We start from the raw sequence: 22,031 nt of genomic DNA, 5'->3' as shown, positions 1-22,031 counted from the left end.
TCCTGTCTCCAGTGTTGCTGGAACTGCGGCCGGAAGGCCAGCGAGACCTGCAGTGGCTGCAACGCCGCCCGCTACTGCGGCTCCTTCTGCCAGCACAAGGACTGGGAGAGACACCACCTGATCTGCAGCCCCGGCCTGCAGGCCCAGCCCAAGCCCGCGTCCGCCACGGCCAGGGCCTCCGCAGGGGCCCCGGCCAGCCTCACGGGGCCCAAGGCTCCGGAGAGCGCGCCGGCCGCCTCCAGCCCTCGGGGAGAGAAGGCCTCCGTGCTCTCCCGCTCCTCTACCCCTTCCACCCCCACCTCGGCACCCGAGGCCAACGGCCACTAGGACCCGGCGGAGGGATTCGATTTTGGAGTCCGACCCATCCAAGCTGTTCTCAGATCGGTGGTGTTCAGATTGCTTTATGACTCGCCGTACAGACTTGCCACCCTGGTCGACCAACCACCATCCCAAAAAGCCCGTGAAACTTTTGTCATTGGATAGAGGGGGGGGGGGGGGGGGGAGGGGACAAGTGACACCTCGGAGAGGAAGTGACATTGTCGGTTGAAAGACTCTGGGCTTGGGTGTCGCCACAGGCGGAGATCCAGGGTCAGTCTCCACTCTGTAGACCTGAACTCTCACCAGACGAGCCAACACGAGCAGATTTGAGCCCGAGTTCAGTCTCTCAAGGGTGACTGGGTGATCTGAGGAGGTTCTGCCTGTTGACTTTGGTTCAGAGACCTGGAGGACTCGCCTTCATCTGTCAAACAGACAATCTCAGATTCAAACCCGCTTCTGTTACTCCTGGCGACACGACAAAACGAGTCAACAGAGACACTTCAGTCCAGACAATGTATTCTGAGAGTATTGTGTGTGTGTGTATATATAAGACTGGGAGAGACCTGGTGTGATGGTACCAGTGGGGAAGTGTCTCTCCTTCTCTGGGAGACACCAGCAGAAGACTAGAAGATAGGGGTGCTCTTCTATAGAGTCCTGTCCCATGTATAGCTGTTAAAAGTATCCTGCTTGCACGACTTCCGGACAGTTTTCTTGGTCAGTGTGTGTGTGTACGTGTCTCAAGCGTTATGTGCCGTCAGTGGAAACTATTCGGTCACGCATGTGAATCGTCGGAAGCAATATTGGGACGGAAGCGTTTCGGTTGTGATCGCGTCACCAAAGTTTGCGGCGGCTGAGGGGACGTTTGGCGTCGCCTGGTAACTGCTGCAACGTACACGGGATCGATCTTCACTAACTCATGTACAGATCTGTGATGCCTATAAGTATATATAACCTACATGGTCCAGTCTAGACCTTCACGACGACCTCACAGGAAAAGGAAGAAGCATTTGGAGTCATGCAAGGACTATATGACGTCCATGTATGCATTATACATACATGTTCCACACTTTTTAATGGGCTTTCGGTCACAGGCAGTGTTCATGTTTTCCAGCTCCTAGTGACTCGTTCTAGAAACGTGGGGCGGACTCCCTCAGATCCTACACCAAGGCTACGTTTGCACCTGTTTCCACACGAGAATTGAACCCGTAGGGGGTAGAGAGAAACGAAATATTTAATTTATTACAGTGGGCGGTTTATCATTCCATCTGTGGACTCCTGTTCTGAGCAATGGCATGTTTTCAGGCTGTTTTACGAACAGACTGATGGGAGGGGTTGGAGTTGTGTCCGAGTACGTGGTGCAGTGTTGGTGTTGAGCGGGGGATGCGCTCTGGTGTACGACCTGTGGTGGGTCTGTTTCTCTTTAAATCTCAGGAGTTTTTGTTTTTGTACATATTATTGTTGAGTTCATCCTTTGTCACCGCTAGATAAAGTGTAAAGTTTAGAGATCTTCCCTTTTGATTGGGCGTCGATTTCCGGCGTAAAATCGACTCTTGTTTTTGTTGTGCGATGTCCTTGTCTGTGAAGCATATTATCTGAGAGAATGCCTTTTGTGTTGTGAGCCACCTTTTCTTTCTAAAACACATATTTTGTTATGAGACACAACTTCATATGAACAGATATCTTGACATGAAGTATTACAATAAAAAAGAGAATGACTCCAAAAGGCCTGTTCTGTCCAAATGTTTTGAGGTTAGGTTCTTGACATTGTTTACGGTCACTGTGAGTGTATGCTCATTTGCAAATGAAAGCTGGTAACATGACAAGAGTGGAGTTTTGCATAAACAAGAGATGAGAGCCCGCCTTCTCTAAACAGACCTCTGGTCTATGTAGTTCTCACATCCTGTCTATTCCTGTTAACTTACCTCTGAGTCTCTAAACAGACCTCTGGTCTATGTAGTTCTCACATCCTGTCTATTCCTGTTAACTTACCTCTGAGTCTCTAAACTCCATTTTAACAGGGGGTGTTTCGGGTCACTGCATCTTTTTGTGGTTTTAAACTTCTTGTTGCCATGCAATTGCGAGGACCAAACAGAATGGGTGAGCACAGTTTCTTGTTTTCATCGTCGCCAATTCACACTTGTGCTCATTTTCCTTACCTGTTCCAGAACCTTGTTTGTAAATGCAGTGAATCATTCATTTGCTCTCTATAAAATATGCAATACGCACCTTTATCTAAAGGCAAATGAGGGCAAGGCCAATAAAGTCTCTCCCTCTGAGAGTCTATTATTTTGGAGATGTGTTTTTGAAATGAACCCATGCATTATTCATTCCTCTTTGTACCTCTGAGAACTGTGCATATTTCCCAGTTCAGTATTATAATGTGGAAAGGTGGATTTTAGGTCAACAGGTTTCTATGGTTGGGGGCTGAAACGCTGTGCATCATTTTCACCAGCAGGTGGCACTTGAATACTACTGCAGAAATACAGGGTTGGTCTAAATGTCATTCTTTCAAGCAATGCAATTGTGAATGTTTTAGATTTGTTAGACTCTCAACACTGATATAAGGGATATAGCTCAGTGGTTAGAGCACTTAACTGCAGATCAGGAGTTTGTAGGTTCAAATACCCCTGTACTGTACATTGCTTCGGATAAAAGCATCTGCTAAATGAAATATATATATATATATATATATATATATATATATATATATATACTATTAAATACTCACCCTAAAATCAAGGTATGATTACATTGAATAAATAATTCAGTCTATAAAACGGTCTCTCTCACATGTAACAATCCCACCATTTGAATGTATCTATCTTAAAATCCCAGATTGTACATCTGTTCTGGCTGTAGATTGACACGATGGCAGGTTAAGGAGAGCTCCATCCAGCATGTTCATTGACAGTACTCACTGATCCTCTACTTACGTTAAAAGGATCTGGGCTGTGTGTGTGTGTGTGTGTGTGGTTAAAGCCACTACATCTACCCACAAGCTAATAAAGATCTCCTTTGGGCGAGGATGATGTGGTGACGGCTGTGGCCGAGGCCATGTGGGGGACAGGGATGTGACTGCGCGTGGCTTCTGTCCAAGGTTGACGCCCGGGAAGGAGAAGCTGTCACGTTCTGCCATGGCTTGTCTAAACATGCGTCGGTCACACAGCGCTAGAGATCCTGTCCAACACAGTGTGACCTGGAACATCTGCTGTCAGAAGCTAGTCATTGGCAGCCTCTTTCCCATGCTTGTCATGGTCCGTTTGTCAAAAGAAATAATGGAGACAGCTCAAATAACTGGAATACATTGATCTGGTTGCTCCAGTTGGAATTCCCTAACCTCTAATGTTGTCCAGGGGATGGAAGGAGACCATAATACTATCCATGTCCTCCTTACTAGCACTCTTGTTGCCCGGAAACACAGCAGTAGTAACAGAAGGTTTGGATGTGCTTCGACCAAAGAACTGAGGATTTGCCTTTGATCAAGTGGAACTCTGAGAGCCACACACACACTCTCTGGCCCCTCAGGAGTTGAATCGATGTGTGTGATGCTGCCGTGGCTCAGCATTCGGAAGAGTGTTTTAGCTTTCACCAAACACACCTGGCTCCCTTGAGTGTGTGTGTTCCAAGGCTAAAGTGAATTTATAAGGACTGACTGATAAACAGGAAGGCAGACTGACAGAGACCCAGGGCAGCTTACAGACACTGGCACACAGACAGACAGACACACAGACAGACAGAGACCCAGGGAGGCTGACAGAACACTGGCACAAGGACAGACAGGCAGACTGTTATTGGACACAAGTGCATGTAGACACAACATTATCGTTTGTGACAAACCAAAATGAATCACTGACACATGAATGCCTCTGCCCAGGCTCTCTATCTGTGGCCCAACCACATGAAACCATTAGACAGATACCCACTGCTCTTCTTCATAGATAGATATGGAGGCCATTTATAGTTTCGGAGTCACTACATGAACATCTCACAAATCACAACACTCAACAGGACATGGTTTGGATGGCCTAATTTTTTTTCCTGCCAGACGTGTAAATTGTTTTCACAGCATGCTATCATGATGAGCACATCGAAGCTGAAGGAGAATATGAGAAGTATAGACCATGGAAGGGTGGAGGCTGCAAAGAAACAAAATCATTTTAGCTTTTAGTTTACCTGCTTCCTCTCATGGCCACAGAAGAGCGTTTGTGTGCAATTCTGGGACACATCCACATAATGTGGTGCGGAAAGTAGGGGGTAACAGACCAGCTAATTTTTTTATTTATTTAATAACACCCAAACAGGAATTACCAAGGCAGCTGGGGGTATGCACTGAGACGGCAATAGCTGTAGCTGTAACTCTTCAGCCATGACTTCTAACCCCAACCATGCGACCCTGAGTTGATTTGCCGCACAGTTAGCATAGATGTCGGCCTTTGGAAAAGGGAGGACACCCGCGCCAGCCAGTACAGAGCGTTCTTTGCACAAAGGCTATAGCAGGTCAAAGAGGTAGGCATTCTTTGGTGTGTTACAACTCGGCAAGCAAGGTCAGAACGTCGTCGATTGAATGTCTCCTTGCCTGAATGACGTAAGAAGCTGCTTTGTGTCAACTTGTGCCAGCGCCTCAGCCTCACAGTCTCCTTTGCTACTGGTACAGTCGTTCATCAAGCTATAATGACCAAATGCGTTCCACCCAAAACTTCTGATAATAAATATGTGCGGTCAACAAAAAAAGATTGGATTCCCGTACAAAAATGTCAAATCTCCAGGGTCATCCTCTCTCTTTTTAAGTACCAACCAAGAATAATGCATTCTTCTTCACACTGGGCTCGTTTTTATGTTTTATGCAGAGAGTCCCTGCGGTATCCATTAGGAGGAGGCAGTGTAGGACTGTAAATCAACACTGTAGAGAAGCACTGACACCCTAAAGCGTAGTCGAGCCACTGTGCTCATTCCTAAAGCCAGGGACTTTGGTGTCGAGAAGATCCTATATTGGCCATGGCCATACTACAGGATGGCTTTTTGACTATAGGCCAATTATCTTTCCACAACTAGCCAACCAAACCTTGTCTTGTATATATTTTTTCTCCCTCACAGACACTGGCAGGCTTTAATGTTATTCATGGTCCTAATTGGGAGCTGAGCTTAGCAGCGTTTCCGGGGACAGCTGAGGAACAGAAGGAGCTAGCACACATGGCTGGTCCTCATCTCGTCAGCAGCCTCTACATATTCACACAGGCTGAGGGAGTAGGAGGAGCAGGGGGTTCTCAGCCCAAATGTCAATCACCCGGGCCACATCTGCGAGTGTGCCGGCGTGTCCAGATGTGACTCAATGACTTTACTCCTTAAAACGATGGCACAGACTGAGCCGACACAATTTCACCAGTGTCACTCATCGTTTCTGTGGAATTCAACCACTTCTCGGCCTGAACCTTTGTTCCTAGAGCGTCCAGGTGATTCTTATGAGTTGAGCTATGTGACCGGGCCAGCAGTAGTTTGCCCCTCAAGCAATTTCGTAGTGCCAATCCACGTCTATGACTAATAACATTACTGTGCCAAAGGCCAAATCCGGAGCGTGGAGAGTGTCTTTACGACAGCTCTAGACTCTCAAGCTAATTTCCCTGTCAGCCTGTGGGAGAGGAATGTTGGAGAAGCTTCTCCTCGACGACCTTATCGCCATGCAGGAAGAGACTCTGCCACAAACACTGTCACTCTTGTCCATGATATGTAGCTATCATGCTCAGCTGGATGCAGTTTTCTTTGAAAAGGTATGGACCAGGGAAAATCAGAAGCTTACTTTGTCGCCTTCTTTATTACAGAGTGGTGTTACCAAGACTACCAGTGGTGATCCTGAAATTGTTGATTTAATTGGTAATTACAAATGTATGTTTTTCAGAACATTACCTATACTATATTTTGGACAATAATATTTGGCATACAGTATGTACACATGCAAATGTAAATAAAACATCAAATCGTTTTCTCATAGACTTTTATTAAAGTTTATTTGATGTTTACATGGAGGTAATACCATGCTTTCTCTTAAAACAGCACAATTAAAACTGCATATGAAAACAAATACGAACATGTCTGGGCCTCTTTAACAGAATCTACAAATGGAGTTGACCATTGATAAACAAAGCCCAGATCCAAAGGATCAGTCCTTCTCCGAGAATTGGTTCCAGACCGAAGTTTAAGCTACATGTTGTGTAAAATCACATGTACAGTACATTCATGGTTAGGTGATGCAAACAAACGCCACTGGAGAAACCTAATAATAGAAGGTTGGAATGGAACTCCTTATCTCCAGGAGCAGTGAGGTGTGTCATCACTAATCTCTACAACTGTTTGTCATTCTAAACACGTCACACAATAGTCTCCTTTAAGAAAATAAAAACACCAAGCAGCCAGAATGCAAAGCAACTATCTCTGAGTCTTGGTAAAGGTTGTTCAGCATGCATAGGAGAGACTGCTAACCCGACTGATTATACTTAATTGTCATCCGAGACAGTAAACAAGGCGTTTAACGAGTTTATTCAGTTTCAATACACTAAACTAGCCCCCCTGGGTTAATCCGTTTAATCTAGTCTTGTGATACTGCAGCACTGTATCAAAGAGAAAGCTTCAAAAGCATTTTTATCGGCTTTTGCATGGCATAGAATCACTTTCAACGTTTGTACATGCCCAGTGTTGCAAATAACCCCACATCTCTCCCTCTTTTGAAATGAACAGCACATTAATGACTAGTCAGAGGCAGTGGAATATAAAGAGATGCACCTTGATGCTGTGTGCGCTCACCAATATTTTCTCTCTTCGAGCTTTGAACAGAAAAACATGGAGGCCTTTAGAATCATGGTCTTGGTTTGTGTGTGTGTGTGTGTGTGTGTGTGTGTGTGTGTGTGTGTATGTGTGTGTGTGTGTGGGCAGGAGACATGACCGCCTGTGTTCCTTTCTTAGTTGTTGTTTGTCATAATCCACCAGGATGCTTGAGGACAGAGAGACAAAGCGAACAGCGTTGAAAGAGAGAAAAGAAAAATGTCACTTAGCTGAGTAGACATTGACCATTGTTACTTCCACATTGTATTAAAACAATTGAATCTTTGTACACACACACACAGACACTGGTGTACCTGGGAGCACCATGGTGGACACAACTTCAGGATCCTCGAGCATATCAATGACACAACGCTGGAAATTTTTACTAGCATTCGACTGCAGGTAGCTGGAGGGCACAGAAAGCGAGGGAACAGCAGAGAGAGACAGAGAGCCAAACACATATTTAACAGTATCATCAGAAAACAATGTGGTGAGACTGTTCCAAGTTTCCAGTAATGACCTCGACTTTGGTTCGTTTTTTTCTGTATTCCATCCAAGATGATTGCTTACAGATTTATATGACAGATTCAATTATGTATACTCATTGGTATGTATACAATAACCCCAAAGGTGTGTGTGTGTCTGTTTGTGTGCATGACATGAGAGATGAGCCATCTGCTCGTCGACTGTAGTGAGAAGAATTTTCCATCAGAAAAATGAGCAGTCTGCTCTCTCACACACACACACGCACGCACGCACGCACACACACACACGAACACACACACGAACACACACCAGGCTCACCTCATCCAGGAGAGGCGGTCCTGCCAGAACTCATACATTATGTAGCACAACTTCCCCGGGATCTTCTGGAGAGACACACTGAGGGAGGGAGAGAGAGAGAGAGAGAGAGAGAGAGAGAGGGAGGGAGAGAGAGCATGTCATTGAATGAGTGAGTGAGAGATGTGGCCATTAGAGCTTGGCAGAGTCATCAGCAGTGCCACGTTAGTGCCCCTTCCAGACCGCAGACCACAATCACAGCAATCTGAGTTTGCACAGAAATGGCAGGAGTAAATCACGTGTCAAAACAGAACTCGGGCTGAGTTTATAGTGCACGGGCATGAACATAGGCAGTGTGGTGGGAAGATCCATTGAGGGCCATCAGTTCATTCTTGATACTCTACGGCACTTAGGACATGGACCATTTGAATGTTGTTTTGAATAAAAGCTTAAATGTTAAATATCTGTCTATTAAAGAAGCCACTAACTGTAGGTTGTCGTCCTGGGTGGAGGTGGCGTCCACATAGCTCTTGAGAACCTTCTGGAAGTCCTCCAGATCCTCCTCCATCACGGCCATCTGCCTCTGGACGAGCAGGATGTTCTGTTGGCAAGGAGACAGAGTGCCTTAGTTGGTCAGAGGAGTCATCTGGGCTTATGAAGGTAGATGGATATCACGGTGAGATGAATCATATTTTTTATGTTGCTACGATACTGTGACGTTATCTGAAAGATTTCTCATTTACCGATTTGTATGTACTGGCCAAGGAATCTTCCTTCAGGGGTTCCAATTTTGGACTCTGAGAACAGGAGATATAATTTGAGTCATACACAACGCGTCTTAAATGTCTAGCCTTTGTCTATGTATTCACAATCCTCTGTGGACGACCAGAGTCAGAGCAGAACAATCTAATTAACTTATGTGAAAAGGTGGATCATTTGATTGTTTTCATCGTCGCTATGGATTTGACATTTAACTGCCATTTCTATGGGAGTTGTGCAGTAAAATACTAGACAGTACTTGATATTAAATTGTATTTGTCTCAAAATTGACAAATGACAAAAAAATTCCATTGGAAAAACAAATTCTCTGGACATTTTGAACCTGAAGCCAGTATTAACCTAGATTTCATTTAGCAAGAGTTGATCTCTTATAAGATACCTCCAAAGCTCTCATCAAAGTCAATATTCAGAAAGCCTTATCTGTATGCTTAGCCACATTCTGCACATAACTCTATAACCTTCCTCAAAAAGAACCAATCACCTGACACTCCAGCTTATCAAGAAGTTGCTGCAGCCGGTTGACCTGGGAACACCAGTTATCCTCCGTCTCCATGGTTACTCCTGCAACATACATATTCGGTCTGAGACGTAGAGCAATGCCTGGCTGCTGACGTCATCATAGTAGTCCATCAACCTTTCCTCTTATCGAACAGTATCAGCTCCAGTATAGTCAATACTCTGTCTAGACACGTTCCGACACAATGCCATCAGAATAGAAATGTGAAACTGTTCATTCGATTTGTCTGTGGACACGTCCTGACTGAGATCAGTTTCTGCTGACCTCCAGACCAGGTGTGCTATTTCCTAACATGACCCATCATGACTGAGCTACTAGGCATCATACTGTCGGCTTTTTTTTTTATTTATCTGTAAGTATGTGCAACCCACCACCGAGACAGAACAGTGACCGGTCAGAGAAACCACCTGTTAGTGCCTAAGGATGACAAACTCCAACGACAGCCCACTGAACTGTCTTAGGAGAACATCGATACTCTTTTCCTCAGAAAGTCAATATCAGCGATGGAGAGCTAATAAATCCTGTCGCAAAGTAAATAATTGGCCCTACTCTGCATTCTCAGAAGTGGGAGTATACGCATTGGTTTTGCCCCCCAGCAAACAGCGCAGCTCTTCATACATTTCATACTGAACAGAAACAACATTCGGTATTCAGATTGTGGGGCTGCGTGCGTCCTTCGCTGTCAAATCCAAACGAGGACGGCAGAGCGGGGATGCAGCGTCTCAGGGGGGGCTGGGGCAGAGTCACCTGCGGTGAGGACGTCTGAGTGGGGCTCCGTCGGGGACAGACACTGTTTGTTCTGGAGCCTGCGGCCACACCTCCTGCTGTTCCTTCCTCCGGTGTACTGCTCTGTTGCTTTCACGTCCCTCCTGCCGAGACACGGACAAACGTCTGAGATCAGGAGGAACTGTTGGATGGATGGGTTGAAAGAGGGATGAATCAGCCGTCGCGAGGGATGAGAGGGAAAAAAAAGACGAAAAAAAGAAGGACCCGGTGACACGGCAAATTGATCAGGACAACCATAACGACGTAAATATGTAACAACATTTACAACAGGAAAAGTATGTCATTGTATCCCTCTGGGGCCTATGGGCTGGGACAAAGTGTTCCACTACACCCATTGTTTTGTGTGTGCACAAATATATGTGTTTGTGTTTGGGGAGGGTTTTTTTTTCCCCCACAGAATAGCTGTGTCATTTGTTGTTAGGGCAGGGCAGGACGCGTGGTGTGTGTCTGTGTGTCCTGCTGACAGAGCCGAGGTAGTGTAGGACAGGGAGGTTCTCATGCTGGGTCATGTCTGTCTTTTAAAGGCCACAGCAACATCTATAAATCCAGAAGAGAACAGGTGAATCTCTCCACCGCATCCTCCTGAACTCCTTCGGTTAGCGATGATACTGGTGTGACACACAAAGGGAAGGTTACGAGGAGCTCCCTCTTGTCCAGGGGCATCCAACTCTGCTGCCCCGGAAGACGGGTTTCGCTCGCCCACTTCAGGAGGGACTAACGGATATGGAGTGGATTAATGACACAGCAAATAATAAGTTTGCTTTAATCAAATGATAAAGTGGCCCACTTGTACCCGTCAGCACATGACATAATATTGCTTCTCTTTATGTCTCCAATGCATATTCGGCTCCGTCATTAGACTAAGGGACACCATCTTTGTGGTCGGAGGCCTGCTTCTGCGATGGCTACTTTAGTGTGCGGTTCCAAAACACCCTAAAAGATGGGGAGCCTCTTAAAGCCGACAAGGCGTGGGCCCCGCCATGAACCGTCCTCTGTGCGTCACTAGGGTTCTGCAACCCAGACGAGCTGCGGGAGCGGTGCAGTGGAAGGTTGCTACTGACGGGGCGGGGCTGCTCTGCTCCTCCACGGCCTCCATGGCGCACTGCAGGGACCTTTGGAGAGACTGCAGCTGGCTGGAGGTCTCCCTCAGCATGAACCTGGTCACAAACTGACCCAGCACGCTGGAACCCTGGTACTCCTGAGAGGCGAGGGGGAGGGAGGAGGGGAGAGAGGGGAGAGAGGGGAGAGAGGGAGGAGGGGAGGGGAGAGAGAGAGAGGGGAGGGGAGAGAAGGAGGAGGGGAGAGAGGGAGAGAAGGAGGAGGGGAGAGAGGGAGGAGGGGAGGGGAGAGAGAGAGAGAGGAGGGGAGGGAAAAAGAGGGAAGAGGAGTAAATGTTTAGTTAAAATGTGTTCTCATCCGTCCAGTGACCATACTTCATTGACTTCAAGTCTGTATGGTAATTATGAAGTACTTTGCAATAGTAAAATAATGATGCAGCAATCTAAATGGCCCCAAATTACAGTCAATCGCTCGTTAAAACTATATATAGGCCCTACTTGAAAAGAGAAAGTGTTTTAATGCAATATTCTATGCAGATCGTTTTAGGCTGCTTTCTCTGAACATGCTATAATTAAAGGATCCCCATTGGAATCATGTCTCATCTCATTGTTAATAACAAGGGAAGCTGGGGCTGGGGCTAAACCCAAGATGACAGCTAGCTTCGGTAGATGAGCACCATGGGAAAACCGGTCCGGGCCACTGATGGTGGCATGTGTGACAGACTCCAGATGCTAATAATCAGTGACAGACCCCAGCAGGCCTCCCTTCTGACAGCATAAGGAAGAGCTGCAAGAAACAGGGGGTCTAATTGGGACAGGCAGGATTCTATTCAGTAAACCTGCCCTACAGTCTAAAAGGCATGGCTGGTTTCATTAGACAGCAATCAGGCTTTTGCTTTTCTGCAAAGCGACCGTCTGTCTGTCTGTCTGTGTCTGTCTGTCTGTCCTGCAGGTTAAAAACCTTTTCAGTCAAGATTGTGAATAATTGGCACCTAACGAGGTAGGTGGAAACATGAGGTAAAATGACTGTTCTTTTGGTGTAATAATACCATTTTAAGGATCGCCAACATGTCTACCTCCATGAGAATAGTTCTAGCTATGTCAGCCGAAGAACAGGAACACCTAACTTCCCATAAAAATAAAACTGTGTCGGCTAGTTTTAAAAGGGATATTTCTTCAGCCCTGCACTGAGGCTGACGAGAAGTAAAAGGTCTTCGTATCCTCAATCTCCCATAATCCCTTTCACATTATTGTGCTGACCTTTGCTTCACTGTTTAGGCTAGACAGAGATCATTGCTTTTCACTCTGTAATCTCCAACAGATTCAACAACAATTATGGGGAGGATAAATCCATTATACCCTTTTAGTCTTTCCTCCATAGCTCATTGCACAACACTATTTTGTTGCAAATAAGTACCAGCTCATCCATGACTCTTCAGTGATTAGACACACTCCAGATGCCAAAATACTGTATGCCTCTCATGCTGCTCATCCAATGGCAATAAAGGCTAACTGGAATATTCCAGTAGCAACAGCGTTGCTTGACTCATCAGTTTTACAAGGTGCTACTGGATAGGCTCCATCTGTGTAGAGGACCATTTCCTCTCAAAGCCATGAGTCAGCTGTGGGTGCTAGGCGCAGTGTGTGTGTGTGTGTGTGTGTGTTTGTGTGTGTGTGTGAGAGAGAAACAAACAGAAAGAGAGAGGAATAAAGCTCTATGCTTATCATAGCGGCTTACCTCTTTAGTTTTGTCCATTGCCTTCAGAATGGCAATGTTCAGGTTGTCTAAAGCAGAGAGGACATTCAGGTACTCCCCCAAGTGCTGAGAGAAATAATCTGAAAGAAGAAAGAAAATATATGTATTTATATATGTAGATATGCGTACTAATATTGTCGTAGTATTTTGATTTAACAGAGCTGTCAATGAAATGACAACTTCACACAATGTGCATCCAAACGATGCATCTTCAGCTGAATAGTATGGCGAGGGTTTTTCTGCTATGACTCTTTGTTCTGTTTGATGTGTTTGAAATGTCAAGCATTTGAGAAGACTGATTGGTGTACGGGACATGAAGAATAGGCCATCGCGGCTACACTCGACTCAGATCTCAAATCAGATTTTTTACCCTGACAAAAAGTTTCTAAAGTATTAGACTAAATATATTTGGATGTAGCAAATGCCATGGACACCAACTTGAGAGCACCAGAGCCTACAAACGGGTGGGTAATTGGTTCATGTCTGATGGAGGAAGTCCAAGATGCACTCAAACTAATGAGACAAATTTGACTTCCCCCCCCCCTCCCCCGACGTCAATTGCAGATCAATAAATTATCCAGCAAGTTATTTTTGGTAGTCCATGTTTACAGTGTGCAGATCTTTGTCCTACTTCTCCACTATTTAGGCCATCGGGACATTGCCTGCCACTCACTGAACAGTCCAGTTCTAGAAAAATCCCCATCGCCCAGCCCCAGCCAGGTCCATGCCCGGGCGAGAGAATTAGGCTGATGGAACACAATTGGATGGATGATGGTAAGGGTGATGAAGATGACGATGATGGGAGCTGTTGTGAAGATGATGGAGATGATGATCATCTCAGCATTGACGATACTGTAAGAATTGTAGATGGTCATCACAAAGAATGCATGGGGGACGCACTAAGCATTGAGGTGAAGGAGATAATGCAAGATGAAAAAAAGGAAGAACAGAAAAGTTATAACATCAAACTCACCTGATAGCTTGTCAGTGTCTAGGTTGCTGCGATATAAGGCAGGAGATTAACAGAAAGAGAAAGTTAATATCATCTCGGGCTATTCTAAAAAGTGGACTTAACTGATTGCATCCAGAATTCCGGTCGTATTTTCAAAATGAATTTACTTAAAAAAGGAAGTAAAGGGAAAGGGAAAAAATAAAGTTAGTAGTAGTAGTTTTGTTCTTTGTCAAATTGCTTTCCAACCCTACATCGTTCTACATTTACTTGCTCCATTCATATTCATGCTATCTCAGAAGTCCAAAGCCTTTCATTTCAGACATGCAAACTCAGTTATGATAATGCAATTTCCTTTTTCAATAAAGGTGCCATTGTTTAACAGTGTTGAAGAAATTGTTCAATTTAGAACTCCCTTGACACGGAAAGGAGACTAACTATTCCTGTCTGCTACTGTCATAATGCCTGAATAGAAGTCTGTTCGCCGGAACCAGAGTACTTTCTTGCTGCTAGCTAATGGCTTTTTACTGGGAACTTCTGACAAACAAATGAGTGGAGCAAGAAAACCAGGTTAATGAGTTCTCTAATTTGAGGGGTCACAATGCCTCCCTGCTATGGTCTGTGTCATTCACAAGCACTGATCACGACTTTGCCTTTCAAAAGTGGCCATAGGCTTTTATGTCACAAGCCATCCTCACATCGTCAATGACTATTAAATGACTTCTTCTCTCCTTTAATGTGTTTCTACTAGTTCCACGATTCTCAGTGGTGGGAGAAAATGTCCTTCCAAACACATGTCTATTAATGCAGTCTATTAACATAATCACCAAACTGCAGATGTTCAGAACAACCGGGTTGAAGCCTTGGGATATACCAGTCCACCATGTGGGTGTGTGTGGATGTGTGTGTGAATGTGCGTGTGCAAAAGCGTCCCATCTCGATGACTTTATTAGCTAACCTGAGAAGGGAAGGGACTTAGACAGCAAAGCTAATCTGGCTATCATAACCGTTTTCCAGATTTGAGGAGGCAGATAGGTAAGTGCTTCATGAATATAAATCTCCACTCTGCCAGAAGCAATAAAGAGAACGGGTTGAAATCATTGGACCTTTTAGCCATTATGACTAGCACACACATGGAAGTTAAGATAAGCTTTCATGTTCCAGACCATATAATGAAGTTTGGGTCAACTTGGGTTGCAAAATATTCTCTATTCATGGCATAAACACTAATGATCAGAGACTACTTTGCTCTGATTGCAGTATTAAGGAATTAGGGTTTTGAAGTGGTCTCCAAGACAAGAAAACACAATTGGGCCCTCATGTGCTGCAGTTAGGGCCTTGCCTTCGCCCTGTAACTCAAAACGGCAGAGTGACCAGTTCACTAGGGTGGATTGCCTGCAGACTTGATCCCGACCCCAGAGGAGGTGTGGAGGACCTACTTGTTCTGTCGTCCATCGATGGAGTAGAAAAGCTCCTGCAGCTCCTCGGTGGTGAGCACCCCATCAGCGAAGTAAGCATTGAACTCATCAAACGACAGCTTCCCGTCGTCTGAAACGGACACAGAATACGCACGTCAGACGCCACATGACGCGAGAACGATCCGACGGCCGACGCTCGACGGCGCTTTCATGAAAAACCAGGAAACTTTAATGAGACACGTTCCGTACACACACGCGTAGATCGGGGGACCGATGTCTGGGAGTCAGACGGCTGAGCGGTTAGGGAATCGGGCTAGTAATCAGACGGTTACCAGTTCGATTCCCGGTTGTGACGAATGATGTTGTGTCCTTGGGCAAGGCACTTCACCCTACTTGCCTAGGGGGGGAATGTCCCTGTACTTACTGTAAGTCGCTCTGGATAAGAGCGTCTGTTAAATGACTAAACGTACATGTCTGACACGGTGTTCTTTCCATCCTCTCCATCTGGGTCGTTGGCGTGGGTGCCGTGTCAGAGCTGGAGCCCGTGTGAGTAGCAGACTCTGTGGCCACTTTCGAACGGAAGAGGCGCCACCAGATAAACGTGTTCTTGGCTTTCACATCCCTACTGGCCAGACTACCAGTACAGCACTGTCAGAGGGCCAAGCGGATCCAAACGTCTCATAAAGGAGGGCACTCAGAGGCGCATCCGAGCAAAGCGCTCAAATAAGCGGTCGAAATCGTCTCGAAAGGTACGACGAGGACCGGGTCAATATGCCGGAGGTTCCAGGCTGTCGACTTTGCTGCAGCCCCAACTCAAGGGCAAATCTGAGGGGCCATCTGTTTAGCTGGGCACGATAGCAGGAGTCATCCACACTGATCTGAATGTATAATATGCTGGCTGGAACAGCCTGGACTCCTCCACACCTCCTCTCACTGCTAATGACTGAGTACCCGACCAAACGGCCTGTACACCCCCCCCCCCCCCCGCCACCCCCCCACAAGCTGTGTCAAACGGACTGAAGGACATGTTTTTCTCCCAGAAGGTCTGTCTGTCTCTGATTGGAGGGGTTTCTTTACATAATCAAGGGCTTCTTTGCTTCGTTTCCTATCGGATTCAGCCAGCCTCTCTATATCTTATCTGTCGGGTTAAATCACGAAAACAGACAGGGAGATGTGGCGGGTGTGCAGATGAGAATGATTATCTCCAGGGAGATGACACACCCTGCTTAGGACCGCCTAGAGTTGGCCACTTGGTATAGGCACGACGCGACCACATTTGGACGCTTGTTGAAGAAAGCGTTTGGCAACAGACTACCGGCCTCTCCCAATCTTCCCCTTCCCTCTCTGTGAAGTCCTTCCATCTCGAGCGTTGTGTGGACACACACCATCGTCGGTGTGTACTTCTCTGCTCTGCTCATCTCTTTGACAGCTTAACGATGACCGCAGGGAGGCTGCTCACGTCGCTGACAGTTTTGGGTTAAGATGCCATGGCCACGGAGAGGGACCTAGAGAAGCTGATTGCCTCTTGGTTTGGTATCTGTCCATTTCATCCATTATTGCTGAAGGGGTCGGCGTACTAAGTGTCCTGCAGCAGGACAAGATGTACTCAGTGGGTATTATTAACCGACACTTATGGCCCATTCAAATCCCTTGTGAATGGGCCTGCTGGTTCCAGTCATATCTATTAAGTCTGTGAACTGAACGTTCACTGGGTACCCCATTCAAATCCAAACGTGTATTGGGAGTCACATGGCAACTTAAGGGCCTGATACGGGGACACATTTGTGTTTGTTTGCCCAATATAAATGTTTATCTTCTTGTTGATCCGAGCTACATCCAACATCTATTATTCAGTCCAGCTGTCACTTTGGCCTTGAGTTGATGGAGGAGACGGTTACCCCAGTTCTATCTCGAGCTAGCACCTTTCAGGACTCAGGCTCTGCCCTCTCCCTGTTTTCTGCGGGCCTAGCTGTCACGGCCACTCCCACCTATACTGTCAGCCTGTCAACAAATACTCACAAAATACATATGACAGGAGAGACAAAGAGAGAGCGATAGAGAGACAGAGAGAAAGAGAGAGAGGGGGGGGGAGAGACAAAGAGAAGCAGGGAAAGAGAGGGGCTGTCAGCCGCCTTGTCTATTCCTGACTCATATGTACCCGTATGTTTCGGCTCATTTACATGGTGAATCCACCATGACAGCTGCAGTATGTGAGGCAGGGGATGGACACGCCTGATTGGTAAAGCAGACAGGCCTACTGCATGTCGACCCTTCAATGACAACCTACTGAATGTAGACAGTTTCCCTGTGCTTGTTAAGTAGGGCAATTATTTTAGCGAGACTGTCATTAAACTGCACTCTTATTACCAGATTACGTTGCTAGGAGGTCGCGGTTACGGACTGGCAACGTCACAAAAAATGACGTTGCCAGGACGTTGAATGGCCAGGACATTGAATGATGTTGCGGCAACGTAAGGGCAACATAACTGTGTTAGCTGGGTTGTGAATAAACCACAGTAAGCTTAACTAGACTGAAAGTAAACAATTAAGTAAGCAAGAGTAAGTAGGGCACAAACTAGGCCACACTTTTATCTCTTCAACGGTCAGCTGTGGTAACTTCACTTCGGCACTGCTCTCTTAAGTGTTTTATATATTCCCAAGGACATAAAAAGCCTTCATACATGGCCAATATAAGGGGGAAGGGTCTGGTTTGTAGTTATATGTTTAGGCTCCTCTAAGGGAGGAAATACTCTCACAAGGGCCGCTGTTATTCTTAGCAGGTCCGTTCTACTTGCAGTCGTGTTTCTCAAGGTGTCTGTTCCCAGTCGGATGTGTTGTTGTTCCTCATCAACACTGTAAACTCTGAATTCTTCCCCGTGATTTCCTGCTCTCTAAATCGTTTCGTGCCTAAAAGTATATAAACCTTGTTAGTTGGGTTCTCTACTGTCGAAGCAACAGAAAAAGACTTCCCAACCCTATTCCTAGAGAGCTACCGCCCTGTATGTTTTTCTTCTAACCTTTATCTACCACACCTGATTTTTAAATGTTGCCGAGTTTGAAGAAAAACAAACAAACAAAGAAGACCAAAGTAAACGTTTTATTTTTAGATCCCCAGGAGCATGGTTGAGCAGCCCTGTACCTCGAATCTCATCTCGACACATCTGAAGCTGTGCTCCAACCTCTCCACCGCTCACATAGATATCGAGCCCTGACCGAGCAGAGTTGATTACAATCAAGACCATGCCAGGCACCAGCAGTGCTTGGACCGCGGCCGCGGAACACTTCATCACCCTGCTGGCGTCTCAGACCGCAGAGGTCAGAACCTTTGGTAGCACTGATTCAGACCTGCGGTGGCTGGACAAGTCTGCTGCTGCCTACTCGTATCTGATTTGATTTGACTCCTTATCATAGCATCTGATTTGGAGACCGATTGGGGCACTTGAGAGACACTCGACAGGGCAATTTCAGCACAGTATTTCGAAATTGAGGATGCATGTCATTTTCGATCATTATTCCGACTGAGGGTGGGTATGGCATACAATTCTCAGTACACAGTTTTTCAGACGGCTTTTGGAGCATTCAAAGAAAGTAACACGATTCATGTTGAGTATCTCACGATCCAATGATGACAACAACAAAAAAAGCCCAATTAGTTTGATTCTGCACCAAGTCAATGGAACTGACAGTGATCTATGCTGCCTCAAAGACAATTTTCACACAAGTCATTAATCCTCAACCTCTACATGGTTTTGCGTCTGTAAAGGTTTTCAGTTGAGACTGAAGTGAAAAGAGCATTAGTTGATTAGTCTTTCATGGGTATTATTGGCTTTCATTTTTTGAACGAAATGGCGTGAGCTCACATTGAAATGCAAATCCACAAGCTGACACAAGAGTACATGAATCATCAACATTGTCACGGCGTTACGGTTTACTTACCGTTTTTGTCAGCACGACGGAAAATCTGAAACAACAAGAGAAGTCATTACCCACTGGAGCAGAACATCCCTTTAGGGTATCTATTGAAACTAATCATTTGTCAACACAACAAAGCCATTGGCCGACATTGTTAGTACTCCGAACTGCTTTCGTTTGTATGTCATATTTGTGTAATAATTGTTTTTTTTAAACGTGACCCGGGTACATGTATCTCATCCTCTGACTATCGGACTTTCCCATCACCAGAACTACCGGTCACCTCTGGCTCCACTCTCAGGTTATAAACCCCCATCCAAGAGGCTTACAGTGTTGATTCAAGATGTCACCAAGCTTAAGCTTCCGCTCAGATTGGCAATGATTCATCAAGGCTAGGCCTAGTCTCCAAACCCATTCCACACATGACCCCCCGCTCCCCACAGCACACACCTATAACGAGCTTTTTCGCTCGGTAACAATGTCTTCCCGGTTGCACTACGGCTGTATCTTTAGCCCCGGTCTTCTAAGGTGATGATGCATCATTTACCAGCAGCCGGAAAAGGTCAGGCTTGCTACCCAGAGTGCTGCTGTTCTGATGTCACTCTGGCAGGTGTTAAGACAGTGGGAACTCTCGGGGCCCTACTGACACCAATCTCCACAGCCGGGTAGCTGCGCTGCTCAGCCGAGAGGGAGAGATGGTGGGTGCGTGAGGCTCAGACAGCACACCGGAGAGGCACAGATACCACACCTAGTCCAGGTTTTATCATTCAGTTATCAACCTGTCCTGACCGCTGATCCTTTTCACAGCTACTAGAGACTGAGACAGCTAGAGACTGCGACAGATGATGAAAAGATTTCATTCATTCATTTCATTCACATTTCATTCAAGTTCTGTTCCATTGGTCGAGGTCTGGGGTTAACCCTCTGTTTGTAGATAACAACTTGGATTTATCTTAGATGGTTATTAAGCCAACAGCAATGGAGAACAAAAAACAAACACATTCTATCATGTCTCGGACTTTATACCAGACAACGCTATGTAATACGAGCTCTTTTTAACCTGAATACATTACCATCTTAGATATTCTCGAGGGCATTACCAAACCCATAAATAAAGTAGGTCTGCTGGTGTTGTCAAGAGAGGAGTGCGTCTTTGTAAACCCTCTTATGCACACTGCATCCTAACTTACAAGGAGGTGGAGATGATTCGATTACTTTGATTGCAACCATTATTCTTTGTCTCTGCAAACATGGAGAGCACCTACCATAAATAAGATATTATTATCATGCACCATTAGCTTAATTCATTGCAGCACGCTGATGATGAAACCATCTTACAAGCAGATTGTTTAAGCGGCCCCAGATCTCCCCCTTGGGTCAGACAAGAGGGAGGATTAAGTGTGAGACACCACGTTGGACTTTGTTCTGTGTGTTGCTTGGTCTGTGGAGATTTAGGTCAACACAGTTCTGTCTAGCTCATGACACCCTGCTCCGACACTTATTATCTTTTATCCAACATGCTGGAAAAGGATCCTTTATGTGTTTGAGCAAAGCATCAAATTGTCTTCTTCTTCCTCAATCAAAGAAAGGGGAAACCACATCTCTGAGACATTCATTTATTTCTGTTGTACATGAAGATGACTCACAATACAAGTGAGGTGTCAGAGTTTACATGTTAGTATTATCAACCATGTAATTCAATATCCAGGGAACTACTTATGTTCTGTATATTCCCTGGTTCACAATGAACAGCAATTCAACTAGGGACTGATAGATAAGGATGGGTTAGCCAAAGCTTAAATATGACTGTATCTCCGCAGCTATATGACCTGGCTTGTGGACTCATCTGTGCACATGCCTATCTTGGCTGGGTGGGTGTCTGAGGGTAAGGGTAAGGGGGGGGGGGGGGGGGTAACTAGATCCCAAATCTCTCCTGCTGAGAAAGCTTATACTTTGCACCAGCTGTGTACCTCTCCCTCTCTACCATCCAACCCACAGAACTGACACAGCACAACGTCACGGACACACATACAAAGCCAAACAAAGGTGGAGTGCAAAAAATCACATCATTTATTACGTAAAATGGCATCTGTACCTGTTAACGGCCTTTATTATTATTTTGTTTACGGTGTTTTATAAGCTATTAGGCTACAAATCAAACAAACAGCCAAACAAACAAACAAAAACATCTAGATTTCCTAACCTAATACTTCTAATACTACTGTCGGTAGGCTACTACACAGACTGTTATGTGAGTTCCTTATTTATGTAGCTATACTTACATCGTGAAATATTGGAAGTCCATGTACAAGGTTATGCAGTTGCGGCTGCTGCTGCTGCGCCCGAAGATGCTTCTGTTTCGCCGACTGCAGGCACATAGTGATCATCTCCGTACAAGCCAACATTTTTGAATGCGTTAGGAATGCTCTTCAACACTCGTCTCTGGTTCTCTATGAGTGCTCCGCACCGCTGATCAAGTTAACAGTGTAGGCTACGTATTTCAAAGAGTCTAAGTGCGGAGTAATGAGAAGGCGTTGATGTTGCTCCGCAACTTTCTGCAGTATGGTCTTTCATTCTCTGCTCTGATTGGTTAGCATTCTCGTTGAGCATCACCTGGCGCTGAAAATGATAGCAGTGGCGCATTTAGAAGCTTGCGTTCCAAGTGGTAATCACTTGACAGTCTGCTACTGCTTACAGTCATTAGGCCAGGACATAAAGTTTGAGCAAGGTCTGAGGTTTCTGACAGAATGTCAACTTTCAGCGTAGGCTTCATATGTGCCTGCTTGCGAAAGGATGTTTGAGGGAGGGTAAATTCGGGTTGTCTTTTATTCATCATTTATTGCATGCATTTTCTCATAGAAGCTTCCTGATTGACACTTGCCCTGCCCCTTTTGTGACACCACACCAATCAAGTTATGTGATTTCAGTCATAACATCCATCCTA

The 22,031-nt window shown here is 45.6% G+C and overlaps 2 protein-coding genes across 7 annotated transcripts in view; one reads left to right on the top strand and one right to left on the bottom strand.

The window, feature by feature from the left end:
• The window catches only part of cbfa2t2 (CBFA2/RUNX1 partner transcriptional co-repressor 2), a 28,336-nt gene extending 27,850 nt beyond the window's left edge, over positions 1-486 (top strand). For both annotated transcript variants that reach the window (XM_084706054.1, XM_084706055.1), the window contains exon 11: positions 13-486. In XM_084706054.1, the coding sequence (XP_084562180.1) occupies positions 13-327 (315 nt within the window). In that variant the 3' untranslated portion in view covers positions 328-486. The remainder of the gene's footprint in view (positions 1-12) is intronic.
• Positions 487-6,306: 5,820 nt separating this feature from the next.
• necab3 (N-terminal EF-hand calcium binding protein 3) lies at positions 6,307-21,621 on the bottom strand. Of its 5 annotated transcripts, none has more exons than XM_084706316.1 (13): positions 21,370-21,621; positions 19,112-19,136; positions 15,197-15,305; positions 13,782-13,807; positions 12,791-12,888; positions 11,056-11,192; positions 9,956-10,077; positions 9,173-9,252; positions 8,655-8,708; positions 8,400-8,512; positions 7,936-8,013; positions 7,446-7,537; positions 6,307-7,300 (listed from the first exon to the last, which is right to left on the bottom strand). In XM_084706316.1, exons 1-13 carry the CDS (start codon positions 21,490-21,492, stop codon positions 7,269-7,271), a joined length of 1,089 nt encoding a protein of 362 aa, XP_084562442.1. In that variant the 5' UTR covers positions 21,493-21,621; the 3' UTR covers positions 6,307-7,268. The 5 variants fall into 5 exon arrangements, with proteins under 5 accessions (XP_084562442.1, XP_084562439.1, XP_084562441.1 ...); XM_084706313.1 differs by lacking the exons at positions 19,112-19,136; positions 21,370-21,621 and adding exons at positions 13,482-13,660; positions 17,932-18,132; XM_084706315.1 differs by lacking the exon at positions 13,782-13,807 and having other exon boundaries at positions 21,370-21,591.
• Positions 21,622-22,031: the final 410 nt, after the last annotated feature.

Source organism: Hypomesus nipponensis, chromosome 9, assembly GCF_054491055.1.
Source record: "Hypomesus nipponensis isolate SF chromosome 9, ASM5449105v1, whole genome shotgun sequence".
NCBI classification, from domain to species: Eukaryota; Metazoa; Chordata; class Actinopteri; order Osmeriformes; family Osmeridae; genus Hypomesus; species Hypomesus nipponensis.
Note: the sequence above shows the minus strand (reverse complement) of the source record. Positions and strands in the feature narration are given on the sequence as shown.